Below are 27,532 nucleotides of genomic sequence, written 5' to 3' on the forward strand. Positions count from 1 at the left end.
CTGTCGGAGATCAGATATCTCCGATCTCCACTTCTAGCATATGGTCTCCTCAATCCAGAAGAAATGCACCCATCACCACTGTCAGTTTGGGTTTGGGGTAAGAAGAGGGGACTTTTGCTGACCCAATTGCAGTCCAGCAACCACCACTGCAGGATTCTTGCAGTCTTCTTAGAAATCTAGACAAAATCAGACAGATATTCCTGGTGCTGTGCCCACTGGGGCTTCAGATCCCACTGCAGAGCCTGCACATGCCATCTGGCATGCTTCCCTGCAGAATGCAAGAGACCCAGCAGCCTCAGAGTCACTCTCGCTGAGATCCAGGACAAAGGCTGAAACATCAGGAACATAGTCAGAATGTCCTGCTCTGGAGGAAAGTCACAAAACTGCACTGTATCCAGAATAGCTCTGATGAATGTAAGTGACTGCAAAGAAGTCAGGTGTGACTTTAGCACGTTGATATGGAACCTCCTAACTTTCTCAATGATGTTACGAAGTTTGCCATAGTCTGGAGGTGGATGACAACTGCCTGGGGTGAGCCCACCTTTAGCAGCCAGTAGTCAAGGTAGGGGATGGCTAGGACCCCTGACCTCCGTATATGAGCTGTGACCACCATCATCACTTTGGTGAATACCTGAGGGTCACAGCTGAGGCCAAAGAGGAGCATTATGAACTGAAAATGCTCCTCCCCCACCATGAACAGTAGATAGCGCCTGTGGGCCTGCAGGATGTAGGATGTGGAAGTAAGCCTCCTGCAGGTCCAACACTGCCATCCAACCTCTAAATTAGAGCGGTCAAGATCTGAGCCAGGGTGAGTATCTTGAATTTGTCTCATTGTAGGAAGGAATTGAGAGGGTGCAGATCTGGACTAGGATAGAGGCTCCCATCTTTCTTCAGCACTAAAAATACAATGAGTAGAGGCCAGTGAACAATTTCTGAAGCCAAGACAGTCTCTATGGCTCCTTTGGCCAAAAGGGCCTGCACTTCCTACTGTAAACGAGATGACCCTCTGTCAGCTGACTTATGGGTAGTGGAAACTGCAACTCGGTGGAAGTAAATGGTAGAGAGTAGCTCCAATGAGCTATTCATTAGATCTACCTGTCCACAGTGACAGATGCCACTCAGGAAAAAAATTCCAGATACTGCCTCCAACAGGGTGGTTTTCTGTCTGGAAGGACACATGAAAGCGGTTTTCCAGCTGTAGCAGCTAGTGGGATAGGGTACTGGCCCACATGTTTCCCCCTCCATTACACACTGTCTGGGATCCATTTCCTCAGTCTCAAAATGTCTCTTGAGCCTGCTGGGCAGGTTGCATAGGATGGGGCTGACAGTATTGGTAACGCCCTAACATGGCCACGAAAAGGGGCAACACTATTGGTGGAACTTTCACGTTGCAGCAGTGAGACCCAAAGAGCGAGCTGTGGCCCTGCTATCTTTAAACTGCTTGAGGACCAAATATGCTTTTTCACCAAAAGAGCATGCCCATGGGAGAAGTCTGGATGTCTCTGGAGAAGCCTGTAGACCTCATCCAGTTGTGTCATCTGGGTTGCATACTAGTGCCTAATGTTCAACCTAGACAGTAGTGTCTAGCCCATATTTAATGACAAATTTGGCCTCACCACAGCAATCTTGGATGGCCTTTATAAGAGAAGAGCGCATGTCTTCGAGGACAGCATGCAACACCTGTGCAATGGAGTCCCAAGGTGTGTGTCAGAAGAACAAGTTACTTACCTTCGGTAACGAGGTATCTGGTAGAGACTCTATCTAGCTGCAGATTCCTTACCTTAGAATTCCCTGGCGTCAGCTTCGAATCCGGAGTTTTTTCTGAGCAGTACCCTGATCGCGCGCTGTCTGACGGCGTCGTTTGGATCCGCGTGCGTCGACCAGCTCCGCGTGCGTCGTCAGCGTTGTTGGAGCCGTCTATGATGTCACGGTTGTCTATATAGGCGCCGTCTCGGCGCGCGTACCTCAGTTTTTTTCCACAACTTCCCGCGCCAGAAGCACAGAGTCCTGGAAGAACCAACCAATACACTTTTAACTTCTTTGACTGTTTGGAGTAAAAACACTTTCATGCCTGTAAGAAAGGCAAAAGTCGCCAAAATAAAAAAATATACATATTTACACGTAGATACATATATATACACATATCCACATGAGAAAAAATTTCCCCAGAGCGGGGAGGCGTGGGCGGGTGTAAGGAATCTGCAGCTAGATAGAGTCTCTACCAGATACCTCGTTACCGAAGGTAAGTAACTTGTTCATCTGATAGAGACTTCTAGCTGCAGCTTCCTTACCTTAGAATAGATACCCAAGCTATAACCCATGGTGGTGGGTCTGAAGGAGATTTTTAATTTTTTTATATAAGGAAGTCCTGCAAGACAGAACGGGCAAAATGCCCCTCTCTTCTCACCTGGCTATCCAGGCAGTAGTGCTTCGCAAACGTGTGCAAAGAAGCCCACGTTGCGGCCTGACATATGTCCACCACCGGTACGCCACGTGCTAACGCAGTGGTAGCAGCTTTCCCCCTAGTGGAATGAGCTCTCAAGCCCACATGAGGCTGCTTCTTCGCCAAAGCGTAGCAGATTTTTATACAGAGAACGACCCAGCGCAAAATGGATCGTTTCTGTACTGACCGACCCTTCTTTGCACCAATGTACCCCACAAAGAGTTGGTCGTCCACCCGGAACTTTTTAGTGCGGTCAAGGTAGAACGATAACGCTCTTTTTCGGTCCAGTCGATGGAGACGCTCCTCTTCCTTAGAGGGATGCGGTGGTGCAAAGAAGGTGGGCAGGGTGATATGTTGACCCAGATGGAAAGGGGTCACCACCTTGGGGAGGAAAGAGGCATGAGTTCTTAATACCACCTTGTCAGGATATATCATGAGATAAGGAGGTTTAGAAGATAATGCCTGCAGCTCACTCACTCTCCTGGCAGATGTAATTGCCACCAAAAAGGCTGTCTTAATAGTGAGCAGCCGGAGAGGAAAGTTATGCAAGGGCTCGAAAGGAGCACACATAAGGAAGGTAAGAACCAGATTAAGATCCCACTGGGGCATAACGAAAGGTACAGGCGGGAACAGATGTACAAGCCCTTTCAAAAACCTCTGTACTATAGGTGATTTAAACAGAGATGGTTGATCAGGCAACTGAAGAAAAGCTGATAAGGCTGCAAGATAGCCCTTAAGAGTTCCCAAGGAGGAACCCTGCTGGGCGAGAGACAAAATAAACAAAAGGATATTAGACAGAGAAGAAGAAAGAGGATCAATAGACCTCTCTGAACAATAAGAAACAAAACGTTTCCAACGGCAGGCGTAGATCGACTTAGATGAGGGACGCCTGGCTGCCAGAATGACATCACAGACCTTGGGAGGGAGGTCATAAACCATCAACTGTCGCCGCTCAATCTCCACGCATGAAGGCGCAGAGTTGACAGGTTCGGGTGGAGAACCTTCCCCTACTGCTGCGACAGAAGATCCTCCTGAAGAGGCAGCCTGATTGGAGGACCAATGCTCATTTTGAGAAGCTCTGGATACCAAACTCTCCGTGCCCAATCTGGAGCCACAAGGATTACTAGTGGTATAGGCGGAAAAGCGTACAGGAGGCCTGAACTCCACTCGCGACGAAAAGCGTCACCTAGCGATAGCCCCCTTGGAAACTCCAACGCGCAAAACTGCTGACATTGCACGTTCTCTGCGGAGGCGAACAGATCTAACCAAGGCTCTCCCCACTGCTGAAAGAGTCCTTGCGCCACCTCCGGATGGGGACACCATTTGTGATCCTCTAAGCATTTTCGGCTGAGTTCGTCTGCTCTAGCGTTCAGAGAACCTGCCAGGTGTTGAACCACCAGGGTCATGCCCTGCTGTTCCAGCCATGTCCAGAGGCGTAAAGCCTCTTGACAAAGGGTCCACGACCCCACACCGCCCTGCTTGTTGCAGTACCACATTGCGGTAGTGTTGTCCGTGAACACCTGCACCACCTTCCCTTTCACAACAGGAAGAAATGATTTTAATGCTAGCTGGATCGCCCGAAGCTCCAACAAGTTGATGTGAAGCCCAGATTCCACCGGAGACCAGTGACCTCTGATCTCCACCCCCCCCAGATGGCCGCCCCATCCCAGAAGTGATACATCTGTCACTACCGTTAGATCTGGTTGGGGAAGGGAGAGGGGTCTGCCCTTGAACCATTCGCAGTTCACTAACCACACCACTGCAGATCTTCCACAGTCCTCTCCAAGATCTGAACCACGTCGGTAAGATTTCCCTGATGCTGTGCCCATTGGAACTTCAGGTCCCACTGCAGAGCCCTCATGCGCCATCTGGCATGCTTGACCAATAGGATGCAGGAAGCCATGAGTCCCAGCAACCTCAAAGTCTGTCTCACCGAGATCCAGGATAGAGGCCGAAACATCGGAATCATAACCTGAATATCCTGAACCCGCTGATCGGGAGGATAAGCCTGATACTGCAATGTGTCCAGAACAGCTCCGATGAAAGAGAGCTTCTGAGAGGGAGTCAGGTGTGACTTCGGCACATTTATAGTGAACCCCAGCGAATGCAAGAGGTCCGCCGTTATCTGGAGGCGGGTGACGAGAGCCTGGGGCATAGGAGCCTTTAACAGCCAATCGTCCAGGTAGGGGAAGACTGAAATCCCTGACCTGCGCAAATGAGCTGCCACCACCGCCATGACCTTTGTGAAAAACCCGAGGGGCACTGGTGAGACCGAAAGGAAGCACGGTAAACTGAAAGTGCTCATGGCCCACCTTGAACCGCAGGTAACGCCTGTGGCTTGGCAGGATAGGAATATGGAAATACGCATCCTGCAAATCCAACGCTACCCTCCAGTCTCCTTGGTCTAGGGCAGACAAAACCTGAGCAAGAGTGAGCATCTAGAATTTCTCCTTCTTGAGGAAGAGATTGACATCCCTTAAATCCAAAATAGGGTGAAGGCCTTTGTTCTTTTTGGGAATCAGAAAGTAGCGGGAATAACAACCATTGCCTACTTCTGATATCGGGACTCTTTCTATGGCTCCCTTGGCCAAGAGAGCGGTAACTTCCTTGCGGAGCAAAGCTAGATGGTCCTCCATCAGCCATTCCTTTGTCGGAGGGATAGAAGGAGGGAAAGACTGGAAGGAAGGGAATAGCCCTTCTGTATGATCTGCAGGACCCACTTGTCCGTGATGATGGAAAGCCAGTGAGTGAGATGAAAACGAATCCTCCCTCCAACTGGACGGACGTGATCCCACAGAACCACACTAGGAGGGCTTGGGCGCAGTGGAGGGGGGCTGTGTGGCGGCCAACCTCTGGCCAGACCCTCTGGGTCTGATGGTACCACGACCATGTCCTCTTCCGGGATGCTGTGAAGCCTGAGGACGGTGGCTAAACTGTGGCTGGCGTGGTACCACGCCCCTCCCGAAGCCTCGGAAGGGGCAAAAGACAGACTGCTGTCGTGCCGGAGCTGAAAGGCCCAAGGATCTGGCCGTGGCTCGAGAATCCTTGAACCTCTCAAGCGCAGAGTATGCCTTTTCGCCAAAAAGGCGAGAGCCATCAAAGGGCATGTCCATCAAGCTGGACTGGACATCCCCTGAAAAACCAGTAGAACCTAGCCAGGCGTGGCGACGTAGGGCCACTGATGAGGAAATCGCTCTGCCCAGCGAGTCGGTCATGTCCAAGCCACACCGGATTGTAAACTTGGCTGCATCTCTCCCATCCTTTACAGCCTGGGTGAGAGTGTCCCGTACGCCCTCCGGGACCTGGGGCAGCACTTGCGCCACGGTACCCGTTAAAGTATGGAAATAACGGCCCAATAGGCAAGAGGTGTTTACAGACCTCAATGCCAGGCTGGAGGAAGAAAACATTTTCTTCCCAAGCTGATCCAGCCTCTTGGATTCCCTATCCGGGGGAAGGGAAGGCACCACGGGAAGTAGAAGCTTGGACAACCAAGCTCTCAGGAGTGGGGTGTTGTGTCAGGAAACTAGGGTCGCTGGGAGTGGGTCTATGGCGGCGGCAGCCGACCGTCCTATTCACAGGAGCCCCTGTGCTGGGTTTGGACTACGTACCCAGAAGGACGTCTGTAAGAGCCTCATTGAAGGGCAACAACGGCTCCGATGTTGACACCCCCGGCTGAAGCACTTCTGTCAGGATATTCGTCCTGACTGGCACCGTAGGCAAATCTAGGTCCAAGACCTCAGCTGCCCTACGCACCACCATAGCGAAAGAAGCACCCTCCTCCGTAGCCACATTAGGAGGAGAGAGCATACCAGTATCTGGAGATGTGTCCAGTCCACTGGCCTCCCCTAGATCCTCATACCAGTCCTGTTGCAATCCTGATTCTAAAGGGTCCTCAGACCCCTCCCATTCCTCTCCTGCGTCTGGCTGTTCCAAATAATGCTCAGACAATGATCTGGGCCGAATTGGCTCCGTCGGAGTCGACGTCGTACGACGTCGCTCCGGATCATCCGGAATAAGGATGGGGCTGCCACCGGTGGGCGCCAGTGGCGGAATCGTCGACGTCGGACCCGGCGCCGAAGGAGGTCGACTGTGAGAGACCGGCGCCAGTCCAGATCTGCTATCGGATCCTGAGGTCCCCAACGGCGCCGCGGCCGAAGCTGCCGGCGTCAAATCCGAAGGGGCCCCTGCTGACCTGCGGGGCCCGAAGACCCACCAGAGGGTACAGCCCGCTCAAAGACGAGATGCATGGCCTCGTAGAATTATTTTATTTGAGCGGGGGTCAATCCGGTCCCCGGAAAGGGGGGAAGACGCGGATTCGACCCTGGTGAAGGCTCCGCAGAACCGCGCTCGGAACGTCGACGTTCCCTAGACGCCTCGTCGGTCGACGGGCATGGCGAACACAAAGTCCGCTTGGACTTCTTCTTCTTCTTCTTGTGCCTCTTACCTTCCGATTACCTCGAATGCGAGGAAGAGGACTTGGGGCTCCAGGAGCGGTGCCACGACCTCCTCCTACTGCGAGACCGTGACCTCCGCGGAGTCGCGCCGACCGAAGACGAATGTCGGGCCGCAAGAAGCTTAAGGGATCTCTCCCTCAAGGCCTTCGGCGCCATGGCCCGACAATCGGAGCACGAGGTGGAATCGTGGAACTTGTCCAGGGCCCAGAGACAAACTCGGTGCGGATCCGTCACCGACATGGTGCGATGACACGCACCACACAGCTTGAATCCTGTCGTTCTCGAAGACATGACTCCAAACAGCCAAAAAAAACGTCGACAAACCGTCGAAGCAGGGTAGCTCTTTCCAAAACTGCGCTTAACCGGCGCGGAAGGAAAAGAACTGACGTACGCGCGCCGAGACGGCGTCTATATAGACAACCGTGATGTCATAGACGGCTCCAACGACGCACGCGGAGCTGGCCGTGCACGCGGATCCGAACGACACCGTCCGACGGCGCGCGCGCAGGGTACTGCTCAGAAAAAACTCCGGATTCGAAGCTGACGCCAGAGAATTCTAAGGTAAGGAAGCTGCAGCTAGAAGTCTCTATCAGATGAGGTTAAGCAAGCAGCTGACTTTGACCGAGTGCAGGCCAAGGATAGCAGATAAGAACATGAACTTGTCAAATCTTTTGATGCGCTTGGATTCATGGTCCAGGCGAGTGGTGGGGAAATGATTTGATTCATCCTGTTGGTGGATGAGTGAGCCACAAGGCTTTGCGGTGCTGGATGTTGTGTCAAGAAGGTCGCGTCATCTGGAGCAGAGTGATACTGCCAAGCTATTTGCCTGTTTACCAGAGGACAGGAAAATGGTTTTGTCCATGCCCTAAGCAGGGTATGTGTCAGGGCCACATTAAAAAGCAGAAGGGTATTGTGTGAGTGTGTCTGCCCAGTTGTAGGACCTCAGTGAAAACATTTATTTTCGCCTCCATTGTTGGTAGTTAGCAGTCAAGGACCTCAGACACCCTCATCATCACCACAGTGAAGGAAGCATTTTCTTCAATGGCAGGCCCATAGGGTGAGAACAAGCCAACATCTTGAGAAATGCCTCAACCACTGGCATCTTGTTGTTCCTCGTACCAGTTATTGTCATTAAAGTGAGGTACTAAGTTGTCCCCAATATCATATAGGTTGCTGCCTGAATCCATCCCAAAAAGTTTATGGAGAACCTGAGGTAACGTGTTAGAGTCTGATGAGTTGCTAAAAGGCTGTTTCCAGGAAGATTCAGGGCACAGTCTCAGCTAAGGTAGAGATGAGATCAGCTCAGAGACGGAGAGTACAATCAGCTGTGCTTTTTCCTCTATCATCAACGGCACTGGTATTGGTGACAATGCATGGGGATCCAGCATACAGGCTGGCGTTGGGACCGCCAGTGCAGAACCCCTAGCAGCTTTGGAGGTTACAGCTGAAGACAAGAGCAGACCTGCCAAGAGATTCCAGTTAGAGGTCCTGGCAGTTCCTTGGGACACTCGAGAGGGAGCTGGTAGGTTGCCAAAGTGATGCATCACGGCCTTGTGAACATCTGCGGCTGTGTCTCCAATTGTACCAGAAGTTCAGGTTGTCTCATGAAAAAAGTAGGAATCTACTTCAAAAGAGATTTATTTCTCGACCGAGACTGAGAGTCACATTTATGCCCTTGTGCCTAGTCAGGAGTTCAAGAGTGGCAGGAATGGGGATGAGTCCGGCTTGGGCTTCTTGAGCATTTTTTTCCTCTTAAATGATAGCTTCGACTGCAACAAAGATCTGTAGTGGGAACGACTTTGAGAACAAAAGCAGGAACAGGATGTTCCTCTCAAACGGTTACGGACTGGAGTGTTTCAGTGTTTGGCAATGAAAAGCTTTGTCTCACAATCCTGTATGACCGTCGGGTTCACCTGGGCGCAGTCACCGCAGGCCTTGGAGTTTTGTTTTGACCACAACCAACAAAGACATACCCAATGGGAATCAGCACAGACATGTGCTTGTGACAGTACCTACAGGGCCTAAACCCTGTAGTTTTAGGGGGTGACATTTCCCTTGCTCAATTTGGTAATCATTTTGGTAATAATTTGTAGACTGTATTGACTCGATCATAGACTATGGCTACTTAAGATCAGTGTCTGCTATCATGGAAAGAAAAGAAGTGAAGTCAGCTTGCATCAGTAGCGCTCATATGCAGCTCTGTATGTCACCGCAGGAGCAGAACAACATCAGCAAGGAGCCACATGTTGCCACTTGTCAGCTCACTGGGTACTGCTGAAAAGTTTACAGATCCAGTCCGACGCCTGGGGAATATTGTGAGGAATCTGCGCTTAGAAGTATCTATCAGAAATACTGTTTTCTCTACAGATGAGCATGACCACACAAACCAGGAGGGCAGAGGTCCAAAATGTAAAGGAGTTGGTAGCATGGCCTATAGTGCTCCCTTGTGGTATACAGTGAAACTTCCTGTATGTATGTACACAGCATTTCTATTGAGCAAATTTAGCCAAAAGGCAGTGGGGCACTGTACATGGTCAAATGCAAGCTTAAAGTCGGCAAGTAATAGGAGAGGACGCTGGGTTGTGGACAATTAATACACTGTGACGTAGCTTTCTTTAAAGCAGAGAGTCTTCAACTCTTTCCTAAATTGGAGCAGCTTTGGGGAGGTCCTGATGAGATTGTAGCTGCTTGCTGTGAGGACTCTGGTGGAACTCCCTAAAGGAGAAGTTAATTATTCCATGGCTAATTTTGGAGGTCCAAAATATCGTGGCTCCTTCAATGGAAATTAATCTAATCTGGAGCAGACGAGTTATTCCCAATTTATACATCCTCATTTGCCCGCCTCAGACATTAAAGTTACAGGCTTGCAGCACGATTGGCTCAACGAACTAGAACTGGTAAATGCTAATGTGAGATAATTTGCATACAGATTAACCCAGAGCGCTGGAAGCAAACGGTGGCCTTAAAGCAACGGAAAGATAATTAACACCTTCAGACTATACATGTGCCTTGTGCTGTGAGCTGAAAGTAGCTGAAGTTTGAACTAAGCAGACATTTTCCAGTCCAGCATGAGTGAAAATGAGGGGGAAGTAGCTAATCAATGCTCTGTGATTGGGAGAGAGGACAAAAGAAGCAATAACACAAACAAGTCTTTCAAATTAGAACAAATGATGTGGACAACTGAGACACAAAGTATTGATAAAGAATTACATTAGCACAGTCCTCCAGCGACGTCATCAATTATACTGCTGGCAGATTCAATAAGTGAGAAATGGCATTAACTCTACAGGGGGTGCATGCCAAAAGCCTTGTCTTATATGCATGTCCGGGCAGCCCAACAGGAGCAGCTCCTCCATGAGAGCAGAGGAGCATCGCCCCACTGAAAAAATGCCCCGGAGTAGCTGAAAAATTAAATGGCAATAAAGTTTATTCATTACCATTTTATTTTTCAGGAACCTGTCCTGAACTGAGTATCAGGACTGGGTGTGGCAATTGCTGTTGAGTTGCAGCAGGGAGCTGTGCACTTAAAGTGCACATGTCTCTTTGGCCTGCTGTCTTGCGATGGCCAATGCAAAAAGAACAGTTGATGGACAGAATGCAGAACAAATCAAACATTCACCCCCAGTCACAGATCTGGATTTAATCCATCAATTGTTTTGCTCACCAGGCCATTCCAGTTTGGACCCAGCCATATGCAAATCAGTCTTGACCCTGTTGCCCATGGGAACAGTCCAGCCCGAACTGCCAGACCAGGTCCTCCATGGACCAGAAACAAGCATCCTGGGACCGGTTTCGGGGTATCACCCCTCTTCAGCCAGGCTAGCTTGAATCTGGTGGCACAGTTAGCACGGGACCCACGTCTGGGCATACCCTTCCCACTTGGGGCGACAAACAGAAAAAGAACAGTTGATGGACGGAATGTAGAACAAATCAAACATTCACCCCCAGTCACAGATCTGGGTTTAATCCATCAATTTTTTTGCTCACTATGCCATTCCAGTTTGGACCCAGCCATATGCAAATCAGTCTTGACCCTGTTCCCCATGGGAACAGTCCAGCCCGAACTGCCAGACCAGGTCCTCCCTGGACCAGAAACAAGCATCCTGGGACCGGGTTCGGGGTATCACCCCTCTTCAGGTGGCATGGTGAGCAAAATAACGATGGATTAAACCCAGATCTGTGACTGGGGTGAATGTTTGATTGGTTCCGCATTCCCTCCATCATTTGTGTTTTGCTTTGCGATGGCCTGCCTGATATGCACAATTTAAACTTATCTAACCCAGCTGTCTTAAGACTGTTGGGTAAGAAAAAGCACAGGCCTCAAGTGCTCTTAAGAGCGCTGAGAGAGGCTGCTCCCTCAAATCTTCTCTTATGCTGTTTAACAGCTTGAGAGCAGCGCCAAGATTGTGTAGTGCAGTTTCCTGGGTCCAGAGATTCGAGGAGAGAAGACACCAGAGAGCGAGGAGGACATTCTGGCAAGCCAGGAAGGTAAGTGCCATTTTTTTATTGTTATATTAATGGCACCCGTATTTTGCCTATCCCACTACTCTAAATACATAACAGCCGCCACTGCAGCCCAATAGCTTTTGATAACTTCATATTTCAGAGGAGAAGTGTGGTTCTACTAATTCAGGACTTGGGCAATCAAATAGCACTGCAAATCAAAATCCAATCGTAGTCAAAGCAAAACTCAAAATTGGCTTAATCATTAGTGGACGGTAAAAGTATTTACTCTACAACTCTCTCATTGAAGTAACTCCATCCTTCTGATTTAGAGCAGCGCAACATGGCAGTGTGCTTTCACAGCTTTATCAATTACGAGATACTATGACTGCTGGCTGTACAAGACCAATACAACAGAAATACGTGATCGAATGTGTGAGGTCACTGATGACGCTCTGAGTCAGGAGAAGAAGGGAATATGCATTCCTCAACCAACTGCACCCTTGCACCCCACTATTTCAAAACAAGTAAAGAGCTGACGAATCGCCCTAGCTGCCCAGCTATTTCCATGTGTGGTTCCAGCCTAGAGTCAGTCATTGTTTCTTTACACTGCCTTCATCATCAGGCCCTTCCTTTCATAACTTCTGCCTACATACGTGACAGAACAGATTTAATTAATGACGTTCACGACCTCCCGCTTGATGACACAAAAACATTCCTTGTGACAAGGATATACTGAGGCTATATATGTGTATAATTATGCTCACCTCTGTCATTATTCTTTGGCTTGCCTGTAAACATAACCAACAAAGATATAAATCTGATCTGCTTTTGAAACTAAAGCAATTTCACTAAGAGCCCTGTTTAAATCTTGAAATACACCAAACTGTCTTGGGTGCACGACTAACTAATAGCTTGACTTGGACGTTTTCAAGTAATGCACCCGCGTGCCAGTAGGTGGCATCGTGAGACTCTATGGCAGAGGTCTTCAAACTGGGGGGTGGGCCCCCCTAAGGGGGCCTCAAGTGATTCTAGGGGGGGCGCCAAACTCTGGCCAAAAGAAATATTATACAAATAACATGCCTTTGTTTTAAACAGAAGTATGTTATTGCAGTTTTAAAAAGGTAACAGTACTTAACTGTAATGTTTAAATAGGTTTAGACCTATTTAAATATTGCCATGTTTCTAAAATAATTGTGAAAAATTCTGAGGGGGGGCAATGATTTTAATTTTTCAACTTGGAGGGCGCGGCATTAAAAAGTTTGAAGACCACTGCTCTATGGTGACTGTGAACCGACCCAGAAGTGACAAAGCAGCACTGCATATAAGTGCCACGCTTGCAGATTGACAGCACTTTCTTTCATCTTTCGCCTTCCGTGCCCTGGGACTTGATTGAAGATTAAGAAGCCTACTCCACAGAATTAAAAGGAGGGCAGTCAGGAATCTACTGTGAGAGTACCCAATTAACAAAGTTAACTTGTTTTTCTGAAGGATATATCTAACTACAGATTCCTCACCTTTAAAATAGATACCGCAGCAGAAGCTCCTAAAGGTTAAGGGTCTGGGGAAGGGACTTGAGGGCACCTTCTTGCCAACCCTCACTGGCCAGAGGATTCATCATTGGAGACAATGATGGTGCACTGTTCTCCCATATCCTGATTTGGACTGTTTCAGCCAGCGTGAGTCTGAATTCATGACCAGCTCCACTGTCCTAAAGGATTCTCTTCCAGAAGACATTTACCCTTGTGCTATCCGCCCCATGGGTTTGAAGCGTGTATTGCTATGTCCTATACTTGGTTTGCCACTGCTTGGTGGGTTTCCATCACAACTGAGTAGATAAATTCATTATTTCACAGACAGGTGCCACTGGAACTCACATGATTAGGCATCAACGACCCATTTAGCGACCCTGTGGCCAACCTACATTCAGAAAGAAAGAAAGAAAGAAAGAAAGAAAGAAAGAAAGAAAGAAAGAAAGAAAGAAAGAAAGAAAGAAAGAAAGGAAAGAAAAGAAGGGGGTGGCTACTAGAGGATAAAATAGAAAATAAATGACTGGCCCACAAGCCTTGGCCCTTTCAGACAGAATGTGAATGACACTTAAGCAGACCAATGGCTGAAGAATGCTAACCCAAACCCACTATTTTAAGCATATAAATATATATTTAATGAATTGTCTTGACTAAATGAGCCTGACAGACAGCAAAAGCAGAAATCCCAGATCAAAAAAAAGTACTGTAATACGGACCCTGCTACTAAGCATAAACGTGCACATATGTATAAAATTACAGTATGTAGAATACCATACAAGTATCCCACGAAGGTCTACCAAGGATTTCTCACAGTGTAATAGAAGTATCAAACAACAAAGGTATTGCCTACTGTGTGAGAGTCAATGTAGCAAAATACCTAATTACAGGCTTTACCGGGGTAATACAAATCCACTCTGAAGGGCCTTTTTGATTTAACATTATTTTCACAGTGCAAAGGTCGGCCCTGCAGAGTTTGTCACACATTTTCATTATAAATAGGTCAAACGTATGGAAGTTGAGTTATTTCTTCCCACTGAATCAATAAGGCCCACAGTCCTTAACATTAGGTAGTCACAATCACCAATACATGAGCATAGGCTTTCCTATAAGCCATCAGGCATAGTCCGAAAATTAAAAATATAAAAAAATTCTGCTGGCAATATAATATAAAGGGATTCTCAGAGTGCAAATCTTCTACCCCACAGGGCTTGTGAGAGGGGTAATCGACTGTAAAACCCTTTTCTACTATGTAATCTCTGTGATTTTGTGTAACCCAATATATACATATATATATATATATATATATATATATATATACACACACACACACACACACTTATATATATATATATATATGGAAAATGTCACTTACCTAGTGTACATCTGTTCGTGGCATTAGTCGCTGCAGATTCACATGCTGTGCACATCCCGCCATCTGGTGTTGGGCTCGGAGTGTTACAAGTTGTTTTTCTTCGAAGAAGTCTTTTTGAGTCACGAGACCGAGGGACTCCTCCCATTTCGACTCCATTGCGCATGGGCGTCGACTCCATCTTAGATTGTTTTCCCCGCAGAGGGTGAGGTAGGAGTTGTGTATGCTAGTAATAGTGCCGGTGCAATGGAGTGAATGCGTATGTACATAATTAAGTTTTAAGTAATATATTTACAAATGTACAAATGTTTAAGATCTACTTCTAAACGGCTACAGGCTCCCGGGGAGGCGGGTGGGCGCATGTGAATCTGCAGCGACTAATGCCACAAACAGATGTACACTGGGTAAGTGACATTTTCCGTTCGATGGCATGTGTAGCTGCAGATACACATGCTGTGCATAGACTAATAAGCAGTTATCTCCCCAAAAAGCGGTGGTTCAGCCTGTAGGAGTTGAAGTAGTTTGAAATAATGTTCTTAGTACAGCTTGACCTACTGTTGCCTGTTGTGCAGTTAACACATCTACACAGTAGTGCTTGGTAAATGTATGAGGCGTAGACCATGTTGCTGCCTTACATATTTCGTTCATTGGAATATTTCCCAGAAAGGCCATGGTAGCACCTTTCTTTCTGGTTGAGTGTGCCTTTGGTGTAATAGGCAGTTCTCTTTTAGCTTTAAGATAGCAGGTTTGAATGCACTTAACTATCCATCTAGCAATGCCTTGTTTTGAAATAGGTTTTCCTGTATGAGGTTTTTGAAAGGCGATAAATAGTTGTTTTGTCTTTCGAATTAGTTTTGTTCTGTCAATGTAGTACATTAGTGCTCTTTTGATGTCTAATGTATGTAGTGCTCTTTCAGCTACAGAATCTGGCTGTGGGAAGAACACTGGTAATTCTACCGTTTGATTCAAGTGGAACGGTGAGATTACTTTTGGTAAAAATTTAGGATTGGTCCGTAGAACAACTTTATTTTTGTGTATTTGAATAAATGGTTCTTGAATGGTAAATGCTTGAATCTCACTCACTCTTCTTAGAGATGTGATGGCAATTAAAAATGTAACTTTCCACGTTAAGTATTGCATTTCACAAGAGTGCATGGGCTCAAAAGGTGGACCCATGAGTCGTGTTAAGACAATGTTGAGGTTCCATGAAGGAACTGGTGGTGTTCTTGGTGGTATAATTCTCTTTAGGCCTTCCATAAATGCTTTTATGATCCAAAGAAGAGGGTGAAGTGGTGAGTGATTGGCGCTCCTACTTCTAACAATTATAACTTAACATAACTCAATTGACACGGTGCACAGAGACTCAGGTAACCACCCTCCAAATGTTACCTTCACGATATCCCAAAGAGATATCTTAACAATGTAATAAAGAGTAATGGCACACATGCGATAACACAAATCTAAGTAGATCAAAAAAACACTAACATCAGTCAGAATATTATACACACTGCATCTATCTGGAAAGACACCAGAAGTTTATCATTATATAAATTTATTACTCACATATAAGATTCTGAAATACCCAAAATCATATACACTGTATACAGCCATGAATGGCAATCAATTACAAAGCCTATATGTATTCATTAGTACACAGATTGATACAAGAAAAAAGAAATTAATATATCCATTTCAATGTCAACTTCATTGTTCATATTCACAATCACATAATTAATCTAATTAACATAACTGCCTAAACCAAAGAAAGCTCCCTATTTGTTGGTCCGTCGTCAACACGTGTTTCATCCGGGGGAGTACCCCTAGGATTTCCTCAGGACTTCCTTGTGAGATACAGATCCATCCAATGTTTCCTTATTAGCTTGATTATGCTCAAATTTCTTTTAATGATCCAAAGTACCTCTTGATTCTCGAAGTAGAGTCTAGTACTGTTGCATTGTCCAAATATCGGCGAGTACGCTTCCGATTAGTTAAACCGAATTGCTATCGTGCGTCCATTTTAAATGCCTCGGACGCTACAGCAAAATAGAAAACGGACTATCGCGAACCTAACCGGCTTTGCTATAAACATAAATGATGCACTTACATCTTGCGATCTTCCGTTTAGTGATCGTTTTCACTAATCGGAAGATCGCAAGATGTAAGTGCATCATTTATGTTTATAGCAAAGCCGGTTAGGTTCGCGATAGTCCGTTTTCTATTTTGCTGTAGCGTCCGAGGCATTTAAAATGGACGCACGATAGCAACTCGGTTTAACTAATCGGAAGCGTACTCGCCGATATTTGGACAATGCAACAGTACTAGACTCTACTTCGAGAATCAAGAGGTACTCTGGATCATTAAAAGAAATTTGAGCATAATCAAGCTAATAAGGAAACATTGGATGGATCTGTATCTCACAAGGAAGTCCTGAGGAAATCCTAGGGGTACTCCCCCGGATGAAACACGTGTTGACGACGGACCAACAAATAGGGAGCTTTCTTTGGTTTAGGCAGTTATGTTAATTAGATTAATTATGTGATTGTGAATATGAACAATGAAGTTGACATTGAAATGGATATATTAATTTCTTTTTTCTTGTATCAATCTGTGTACTAATGAATACATATAGGCTTTGTAATTGATTGCCATTCATGGCTGTATACAGTGTATATGATTTTGGGTATTTCAGAATCTTATATGTGAGTAATAAATTTATATAATGATAAACTTCTGGTGTCTTTCCAGATAGATGCAGTGTGTATAATATTCTGACTGATGTTAGTGTTTTTTTGATCTACTTAGATTTGTGTTATCGCATGTGTGCCATTACTCTTTATTACATAAATGCTTTTATGACTGGTATCCTAAATAATCAAGTTGAGTGCGTAATTTGCAGGTAAGCTGAAATTGCCGTAAGATGTATTTTAATGGAAGAGAAAGCTAGTTTAGATTTCTGCAAATGTAGTAAGTATCCTACTATCTCTTTTGCAGATGCGTGTAAAGGTTGAATTTGATTATTATGGCAGTAATAAACAAATCTTTTCCACTTATTTGCATAACAGTGTCTAGTGGTAGGTTTTCTAGCCTGTTTTATGACCTCCATACATTCCTGTGTGAGGTCTAAGTGCCCGAATTTTAGGATTTCAGGAGCCAAATTGCTAGATTCAGCGATGCTGGATTTGGATGTCTGATCTGTTGTTTGTGTTGTGTTAACAGATCTGGTCTGTTTGGCAATTTGATATGAGGTACTACTGAAAGGTCTAGTAGTGTTGTGTACCAAGGTTGCCTTGCCCATGTTGGTGCTATTAGTATGAGTTTGAGTTTGTTTTGACTCAACTTGTTTACTAGATATGGAAGAAGTGGGAGAGGGGGAAAAGCGTATGAAAATATCCCTGACCAGTTCATCCATAGTGCATTGCCCTGAGACTGATGTTGTGGGTACCTGGATGCGAAGTTTTGGCATTTTGAGTTTTCTTTTGTTGCAAATAGATCTATTTGTGGCGTTCCCCACATTTTGAAGTAAGTGTTCAGTATTTGGGGGTGAATTTCCCATTCGTGGATCTGTTGATGATCCCGAGAGAGATTGTCTGCTAACTGATTCTGAATCCCTGGAATAAATTGTGCTATTAGGCGAATGTGGTTGTGAATCGCCCAATGCCATATTTTTTGTGTTAGGAGACACAACTGTGTCGAGTGTGTTCCTCCTTGTTTGTTTAGGTAATACATTGTTGTCATGTTGTCTGTTTTGACAAGAGTGTATTTGTGGGTTAATATGGGTTGAAATGCTTTCAGAGCTAGAAACACCGCTAACAGTTCTAAGTGGTTTATATGAAACTGTTTTTGCTGAATGTTCCATTGTCCTTGGATGCTGTGCTGATTGAGGTGTGCTCCCCACCCTGTCATGGATGCATCTGTTGTTATTACGCATTGTGGCACTGGGTCTTGAAAAGGCCGCCCTTGGTTTAAATTTATACTGTTCCACCATTGAAGCGAGATGTATGTTTGGCGGTCTATCAACACCAGATCTAGAAGTTGACCCTGTGCTTGTGACCACTGTGATGCTAGGCACTGTTGTAAGGGCCGCATGTGCAACCTTGCGTTTGGGACAATGGCTATGCATGAGGACATCATGCCTAGGAGTTTCATTACTAATTTGGCCTGTATCGTCTGGTTTGGATACATGGCTTGTATTACATTTTGGAATGTTTGGACTCTTTGTGGACTTGGAGTGGCAATCCCTTTTACTGTGTTGATTGTTGCTCCTAGGTATTGCTGTGTTTGACACGGCAGAAGGTGTGACTTTGAGTAATTGATTGAGAAACCTAGTTTGTGTAGGGTTTCTATGACGTAATTTGTGTGTCGTGAACAATGTTTTTGCGTGTTGGTTTTGATTAACCAATCGTCTAGGTACGGGAACACATGTATTTGCTGCCTTCTGATATGTGCAGCTACTACTGCTAGACATTTTGTAAAAACTCTTGGTGCAGTTGTTATTCCGAATGGCAATGCTTTGAATTGGTAATGTATCCCTTGGAATACAAACCTTAGGTACTTTCTGTGTGAAGGATGTATCGGTATATGGAAATATGCATCCTTTAGATCCAGTGTTGTCATGTAGTCTTGTTGTTTGAGCAGTGGGATTACTTCTTGTAATGTAACCAAGTGAAAGTGGTCTGATTTGATGTATGTATTTAATATTCTGAGATCTAGTATAGGTCTTAGAGTTTTGTCTTTTTTGGGTATTAGAAAGTACAGTGAGTAAACTCCTGTGTTTAGTTCTTGTTTTGGTACTAATTCTATTGCCTCTTTTTGGAGCAATGCTTGAACTTCTAATCCTAGAAGATTTATATGCTGTTTCGACATATTGTGTGTTTTCGGTGGGACTGTTGGAGGGAATTCTCGAAATTCTATGCAATAACCATACTGGATAATTGCTAGTACCCAAGTATCTGTTGTTATCTCCTCCCAATGTTTGTAAAATTGGCTTAATCTTCCCCCCACAGGTGTTATGTGATGGGGATGGGTGACTTGTGAGTCACTGCTTATTTTGAGGACTTTTGGGGCTTTGGAATTTTGCTCTACCTCTTTGGAATTGTCCCCCTCTATATTGCCCCCGAAAACTTCCCCGCTGATATTGGCTTTGGTAAGTGGGCCTTGTTTGTGATGTTGTGGTTTCTGTAGGTTGTCCTCGAAACCCTCCCCTAAAAGGTGTTTTGCGAAAGGTGCCTCTGCTCTGCGGGGAGTAGAGTGCGCCCATGGCTTTTGCCGTATCAGTGTCCTTCTTGAGTTTCTCAATAGCAGTGTCGACTTCCGGCCCAAACAACTGCTGTTCATTAAATGGCATATTTAGCACGGCTTGTTGAATTTCTGGCTTGAAACTTGACGTGCGGAGCCATGCGTGCCTTCTTATTGTTATTGCAGTATTTACTGTCCTTGCAGCCGTATCTGCTGCATCCATTGAAGACCGTATCTGATTATTAGAGATACTTTGTCCTTCTTCCACCACTTGTTGTGCTCTTTTTTGGAACTCCTTGGGGAAGTGTTCTATCAAATGTTGCATCTCATCCCAGTGCGCTGTCATATCTTGCCAAAAGCGCTTGTGAATTGGCAATGCGCCATTGGTTTGCTGCTTGTGCTGCAACCCTTTTGCCCGCAGCATCAAATTTGCGACTCTCTTTGTCTGGAGGTGGTGCGTCTCCCGAGGTATGAGAGTTTTCTCTCTTACGAGCTGCCCCGACAACTACTGAGTCTGGAGTTAACTGCGTTGTAATATAAACAGGATCTGTTGGCGGTGGCTTGTATTTTTTCTCCACTCTTGGAGTTATGGCTCGGCCTTTAACAGGATCTTGAAAGATTTGTTTTGAATGTTTTAGCATTCCTGGGAGCATAGGTAGTCTTTGGTACTGGCTATGAGTGGAGGTTAGCGTGTTAAACAAGAAGTCATCCTCAATTGGTTCGGAATGCAAGGTGACGTTATGGAAATCAGCTGCCCTTGCGATCACCTGTGTGTAAGATGTACTGTCCTCAGGAGGGGACGGCCTGGTAGGGTACGAGTCTGGTCTGTTGTCCAATACTGGAGCATCGTAAAGGTCCCATGCATCGGGATCATCTTGACTCATGGCAGTATGAGTCGGGGAGTGCATCAGTGGAGGAGTTGCTACTGGTGATGTGTGCACTGATGGTGGTGGAGAAGGTGGTGGAGTTGTTTTCTTTGCCACCTTTGCCTGTGGCTCCTTGTCCTTTTCGTGAAAGGCAAGTTTTCTTTTTATCTTAATTGGAGGAAGAGTGGTTATCTTCCCTGTGTCTTGATGAATGTGGAGCCTCCTTTGAGTATAGTCTGGCTCTACAGCTTGAAGTTCCTCTCCAAATCTATGTTTTTTCATTTGGGAGGCCAATCCTTGTTCCTCTGTATAGGAACCTGTTTTCGGCTCCGAGGCTGGATGTTTCGGAACCGAAACTTTTTCGGAGGTCTTTTTAGGCTCCGAAGAAACCTTTGTAATTTTCGGCGTGGTGGTGTCTCGATGCCGAATTTGTTCGGTGCCGCTGTGACGGTGCCGAAATTTCTCAGAGCCGATGTCTCGGGTCCGAGATTGCTGTATGGCTGTATCTCGACCGGAGTCGGATGACTTCGACACCAGCGTGCCCTTTTTCGGTGCCTTGGCTCAGTCAACGCTTGTTTGGGTTAAGCCATGGCCTGTTGGCGGTGGCGTCCCCTGGGCTTTTGTTGACTTCTCGTGAGTCTTATGTTTCGACGTCTTACTCACGGTTTTCGGCGTTTCTTCGGCCTCGAGCTCTTCCGAGTCCGACTCTTGGATAGAGAAAGCTTCCTCTTCTTCCTCAAAACGCTCTTGTTCTGTCGGCGTCTACGCCATCTGCAGTCTTCTGGCTCTTCGGTCTCTTAACGTCTTTCTGGACCGAAACGCTCGACAGGCCTCACAAGTATCTTCCTTGTGCTCTGGGGACAAGCACAAGTTACAGACCAGATGCTGATCCGTATACGGATACTTGTTATGGCATTTTGTACAGAAGCGGAATGGGGTCCGTTCCATCAGCCTTGAATTCACACGTGGCCGGGCCGACCAGGCCCCGACGGGGGATCGAAAAAAACCCTAAGGGCCACCGGAACTCTTCTAAATTCAGTGTCGATCTGTTGTAACTAACCCGATACCGAACGCAAACAATACCGACGTTTTTTCCGAGATTCTAACTAACTTTCCGACCCGAAACACGAAGCGAAAAGGGACATGTCCGAACCCGATGACAGAAAAAAAACAATCTAAGATGGAGTCGACGCCCATGCGCAATGGAGTCGAAATGGGAGGAGTCCCTCGGTCTCGTGACTCGAAAAGACTTCTTCGAAGAAAAACAACTTGTAACACTCCAAGCCCAACACCAGATGGCGGGATGTGCACAGCATGTGTATCTGCAGCTACACATGCCATCGAACATATATATATATATCCCTAAACAGAGTATAAGATAGTTCTATTGCCTCTGTCACAACTTTTTAAAAATAAAAATACATCTGTGGCATGGAATATTGAAACTACAGACCTCTTTACACATACATATTCATAGAGAAGGTGTTTACGAAAATGTGTAGTATTGTAAGAAGAATATACGGCATGAACTTACCAATCATGCTATCCAGCGACAGATCTGGGAGTCTATTTTTCGAGGAACCAATCGGAATGCCACAGAATGACACCGGAGAAAATAATGGACTTGCATTTGCATTTCTGTTCAGACAATGAGATAAATACACGTTTTTAAAAGAACAAATTTCAAGAGTAGATTCATGAGCTATAACATAAGCAGAACAATTAGTAGCAGCCTGTGTGACCTGTTCTTTTTTGGGACTGGGTCATTTTACTGATAAAGTACACACAAAATCAAAGCGTTTTATAAGATATGTTTGCTACATTATTACCAGGGCCAGTGGAATTATGCGGCATGAGAATACCAAATTATGAGGTAGGGATTACGAAATTATGTGGCATACTGCGGCACACTTTGTAATAATATTCCTTAACTATTTCAACAGTTTTAAACTTGATAACATTGTCTGGGCATTGGTTGCACCTCATTAGTACAAATTTAATAGCCAAATGTAGCAATAAGCAACAAAAAAGGTTACCAGTTCAGTTTTCAAAGGGCCTTTCACTGTGAGGCCAAAAGTGTTGCTGCACTTTTAGTAAATTTTGAACGGTTTGAGGGAGAAACAATTTTTTTTCTTAAAATCTGCAGATTATGCAAAAAATGCTAGATTATGTAGCAAATTGCCGCGGCCGCACAACCGCATAATTCCAGTGGCCCTGATTTTTACATGCACATGGAGATGCATATAGAGAGATTAATACTAGAGAAACAGCTCAATTATAAATATGGAATTCTGGCCACGCGTCGGAAGCTACCTGCCTTTTACTTTCCCAACAATATTTTTTACGCTTTTTTCTATTTTTTTTTATTTTTAAGCACAGTACAAACACTTGTCCAGCTAAAACGATGGTGCCATATATCTTTAAGTGTAACGGACATATCCAAAGCATAAAGCACTTTTTGGCTGGCGAGTTGACAGTGGCGGAGCTTAGCCAGTCCTCAAAACCCCTTTAGAATTCATCCCTCAATAAGCTACGGCTGTTCCGTCCAGGAGTGGGACATAAAACTGGAACAAGGTTATTAAAAAATATATTAAAAAAAGGCAATGGCCATCCCAGCTTATCAGAAGGAAGATAAAACATTACCCAGCTTTTTTCCAGCAACCCCTCCTTATGAGGCCACGGAGTCGCTCTGAATTTGGAAGATACCAAGCAAGTCAAGAAGTGACATTTTCATGTTTGGATATTCAGGTCTACTACTTGCTACGCCAAATAATGTGGTCCATTAGGCATTTCACAATGTTGTTCTTCTGAGGTTTGAAGAATGCATCAGTGTCGCATTCAACGACAAACTGCAGGTTCAAATACCTATACTAGGTTTCCCAGAAATGACACTTAATTTGTAATAAAACAAAAATATAAATTAAAAAACTCTTATTTTGAGGATAAATGCTTATGGGCAATCTAATCCCAGATCGCCTTTACCGAGAAATCATTTCTTACTGGTTCAGAGTTTTGTGCCAGAAACGCCGGAAAGCCATCATTTAGTGGCAAGTGTATAGACATTTGCCTTAGAATGGAAACCCATGCGATTATTGATCTAATGGTCACGGGGTTGGAGTGATGAACATGAATTAGTTGCATTAAATAACTCGCCCTTCGTTAAATTCTGGCTGATCAAATCCAACAGAATTAAACTCATAACATGTTAGTTTGGTGCATCAAGTACTAAAATGTGCATGTTGTTCCCCAAAGACTCTGAATAGGTACTATTTATCGTAATCAATAAGTTCCGCTAAATAGCACCTACTCCTCCACCACACTCAGAATTAGGGCCAAAATGTGATCTTTCTAATGCTTTTGCTCAAGGCAACCACAACCTCTTTAAGCCAGCCTGAAAGTGGACGATATCCCAAACTGTAAACCTTCTGATCAGTATGAGAACTCATTGCCACCAGCCTGTAAAAGGCAGTCTCTGGATGAAAGGAGCACCAGCCTTTCCACGAGATAATTCCCAATAAAGACAGTTTAATACCTGTAATCTCTTACTGCATCACTTCTTGTCTTTTAAATTAGCTCGTTTTTTTATAGTTTAAGTCAAGTGTGTGATCTCGGTTATCAATTCCGGTCCTGTATAAGAGTTGTTAGTTTAGGAATTATGTATTTTTTGGAATTTCTCGAAATTTATCTCTTAACTTGCTGTGATCTGACTCATTGCTTGCTGCAGGGACAAACTCTAGTTCCACCAACAAACCACAACTTTTAGCCATTTAGCCAAAGGCCCTCAGAAGGCTGTGGTTCATGTATGTATCTGACTACTTAAGCCGCGAGCGAGCAGGAGTTCCACTCTAGAATCCATCTACTCCCAATACTATATGAGGCACTAACAGTGAGAACAAGGGCGCTTCGAGTTGAAGCCTTGACTGGAGTGCCTGGTCAGACAGTTTCGACATGGTGCAACGAGGGATGTATTCTCCCCAAGGTCAGTAACTACTGGGGCCTTTCAACACCCAACTGCCCATATTGACTCTGTAAACTGGGTAATGCTCCATTCCTAGAAGAAGGAGACAATATTCAATAACAGACAATAAGTCTGTCATAACGTTTTCAAAATAAAAAAAATACATCTGTGGCAAGGAACATAGAAACTACAGACTTCTTTACACATCCATACCCACAGCGAAGGTGTTTCTGAAAGTGTGCAGAATGGTAGCAGACTATACCACCGCCAGAATGTATTACCTTTTCCGTTTCCTTATAAAGAGATGCCCTATACTTTCCCTCTTACCTCCACCACTGACTGACATCCTCAGACAGCCCTTATCCTGCCCGATGGAACTAACTCACCAGAACAATCAATAACTGGCGCTGCCAAGCAAGGTCTACTTGCGTGACTTATCTGAACAGAAATACTTTAAAAGAGACTGGGTGAGCAAGAGATAAAGGGGGTCATTACGACCCTGGCGGCCGGCGGTAAGCTGGCGATAACAGCACCAACAGGCTGGCGGTGTTCCGCCAGCTATTATGACCGTGGCGCAATAGCCACGGCCATACCGCCGGCCCCTCCACAGGGCAGCGGTGCAAGCACCGCTGCCCTGGGGATTATGGGTCCCCGACTGCCAGCCTGTCCGTGGCGGTAAACACCGCCATTGAACGGCTGGCGGTAAGGGGACTTGGGGTGCCCCTGGGGGCCCCTGCACCGCCCATGCACTTGGCATGGGCAGTGCCGGGGCCCCCAGGCAGAGCCCTGTCGTGCATTTCACTGCCCGAATTTCGGGCAGTGAAATGCGCAACGGGTGCTACTGCACCCACTGCACATCAGCATTGCCGCCGGCTCTATTACGAGCTGGCAGCAATGTTGATGTGACTTTTCCGCTGGGACAGCGGACGGTAACACTGTTACCGTCCGCTGGCCCAGCGGAAAAGTCATAATAAGGAGCCAGGAATACCGCCGGCAATGGCGGTATTCTGGCTCCCGCAGCCTCGGCGGTCTTTTTACAAGACCGCCGAGGTTGTAATGACCCCCAAAATGTCTTATGCCCGACATGTGAGTGACTGTCCATTTCGATCAATGTTTTGGTAACACCCATCTGTAAGAAAACTGTCAGTTCCCTTAACCCGTTCTGTGCCGCAGACGTAATGGTTACGTCCTGCGGCACAGTGCTGCTGTGCCGAGGACGTAACCATTACGTCCTCGGCACACAGCCCAGATGGAGTGCTCTCGCTCCCTCTGTGTGCTTCCCCCCACCCCCCCAAAGTCAGGGATGGAAGGGGAAGCGCTTCCCCTTCCACCCCCGACCCCCCCACACCCCCTTAATGACGTCAGCGCACGATCGCGCGCTGACTTCATTATGGGGTTCTCGCCGCACAGGAAGCCATTTGCTTCCTGTGCGGCGAGAGGAGAAGAGGTGAGTTCCTCTTCCCGGTGGGTGGGGGGTTTGGGCTAAAGAGGCACCAGTGGAAAGGAAAGGCTTTTCCTTTCCCCCGGTGTCTCTGAGCATTCCTGCTGCCCGATCGCATTGCAGCAGGAATGCCCACTAGACACCAGGGATTTTTTTTATTTTTATTTCCTTCGTGGTTCTGGCTTGCGGGGAGCGGCCCCTTGGGCAAGGGTCGCTCCCCTTTAGGGGGCAATTACTTACGGCCATTTCTGCCCCCCTTTTTAGGCGGATCTGCCCCCAAGTGGGCAGAAAACACTGGATCACCAGGGATGTTTATTTATTTGTGTATTTATGTGGGGGGGGTGCCACCTTGGGCAAGGGGCGCCCCCCCCCAAGGGGGCATAGAACTGTTGGCCTTTTCTGCCCCCCTTGGGGGCAGATCGGTCTATTTTTTTTAGGTCCATCTGCCCCCAAGGGGGGCAGAAGCCACTTAGGCACCAGGGATTGTGTGTGTAGTGGATGGGGGGGCGGCCCCTTGGGCAAGGGTCGCTCCCCTTTGGGGGGCATGTCTTTTAGGGCCATTTCTGCCCCCCTTTATTTTTAGGCTGATCTGCCCCAAGGGGGGCAGAAACCACTAGAACGCCAGGGATTTTTTTTTATGTGTTTATTTTTGTGGGAGGGCGTCCCCTTGGGCACGGGGCGCCCCCCCAAGGGGGGCATTGATCTGTTAGCCATTTCTGGCCCCCCTATTTTTTTTAGGCCCCCCTGCCCCCAAGGGGGGCAGAAGCCACCAGGGATAGTGTGTGTGTGTGTTAGTGGATGGGGGGGGCCTTGGGCAAGGGTCGCCCCCCACTTTGGGGGCAAATGTACCGAGGCCATTACTGCACCCCTTGGAGACAGATCAGCCTATTATTTTTAGGGGGGCAGAAACCACTAGAACGCCAGGGATTTTTTTTATTTGCTTATTTTTGTGGGGGGGCGTCCCCTTGGTCACGGGGCGCCCCCACAAGGGGGGCATTGACCTGTTGGCCATTTCTGCCCATGGGGGCAGATGGGCCTATTTTTTTAGGCCCACCTGCCCCCAAGGGGGGCAGAAGCCACTTAGACACCAGGGATAGTGTGTGTGTGTGTGTGTTAGTGGATGGGGGGGGGGCATGGGCAAGGGTCGCCCCCCACTTTGGGGGCACATGTACCAAGGCCATTTCTGCACCCCTTGGAGACAGATCAGCCTATTATTTTTAGGCTGATCTGCCCCCAAGGGGGGCAGAAACCACTAGAACGCCAGGGATTTTTTTTATTTGTTTATTTTTGTGGGGGGGCATTGACCTGTTGGCCATTTCTGCCCACCCTGGGGGCAGATGGGCCAATTTTTTTTGGGCCACCTGCCCCCAAGCGGGGCAGAAGCCACTTAGATACCAGGGATAGTGTGTGTGCGTTAGTGGATGGTGGGGGGGGGCCTTGGGCAAGGGTCGCCCCCCACTTTGGGGGCACATGTACCAAGGCCATTTCTGCACCCCTTGGAGACAGATCAGCCTATTATTTTTAGGCTGATCTGCCCCCAAGGGGGGCAGAAGCCACTTAGGCACCAGGGATAGTGTTGTGTTTGTTTTTTTGTTTTTTTTGTTTGAGGGCTGTCCCCTTTGGCAAGGGTCGCTCTCCATGGGGACACACTACTAAAGGTATTTTCTGGCCTCCTTGGGGCAGACAGGCCTATTTTTTTAGTAGGCCCATCTGCCCCTATGGCAGAATCCACTTAGGCACCAATTTCTAAATGTTTGATGGTGGGGTGTTTGTCAACTGATGAAGTATTTGCAT

General features: G+C 46.5%; 1 protein-coding gene across 2 annotated transcripts in view; it reads right to left on the reverse strand.

Annotated features, from left to right (window-relative positions):
- The window catches only part of WDR11 (WD repeat domain 11), a 646,314-nt gene that overhangs the window by 449,228 nt on the left and 169,554 nt on the right, over window positions 1-27,532 (reverse strand). For both annotated transcript variants that reach the window (XM_069239226.1, XM_069239227.1), the window contains exon 9: window positions 21,874-21,977. In XM_069239226.1, coding sequence (XP_069095327.1) covers window positions 21,874-21,977 — 104 coding nt within the window. The remainder of the gene's footprint in view (window positions 1-21,873; window positions 21,978-27,532) is intronic.

Source organism: Pleurodeles waltl, chromosome 6 (assembly GCF_031143425.1).
Source record: "Pleurodeles waltl isolate 20211129_DDA chromosome 6, aPleWal1.hap1.20221129, whole genome shotgun sequence".
Lineage (NCBI taxonomy): Eukaryota > Metazoa > Chordata > Amphibia > Caudata > Salamandridae > Pleurodeles > Pleurodeles waltl.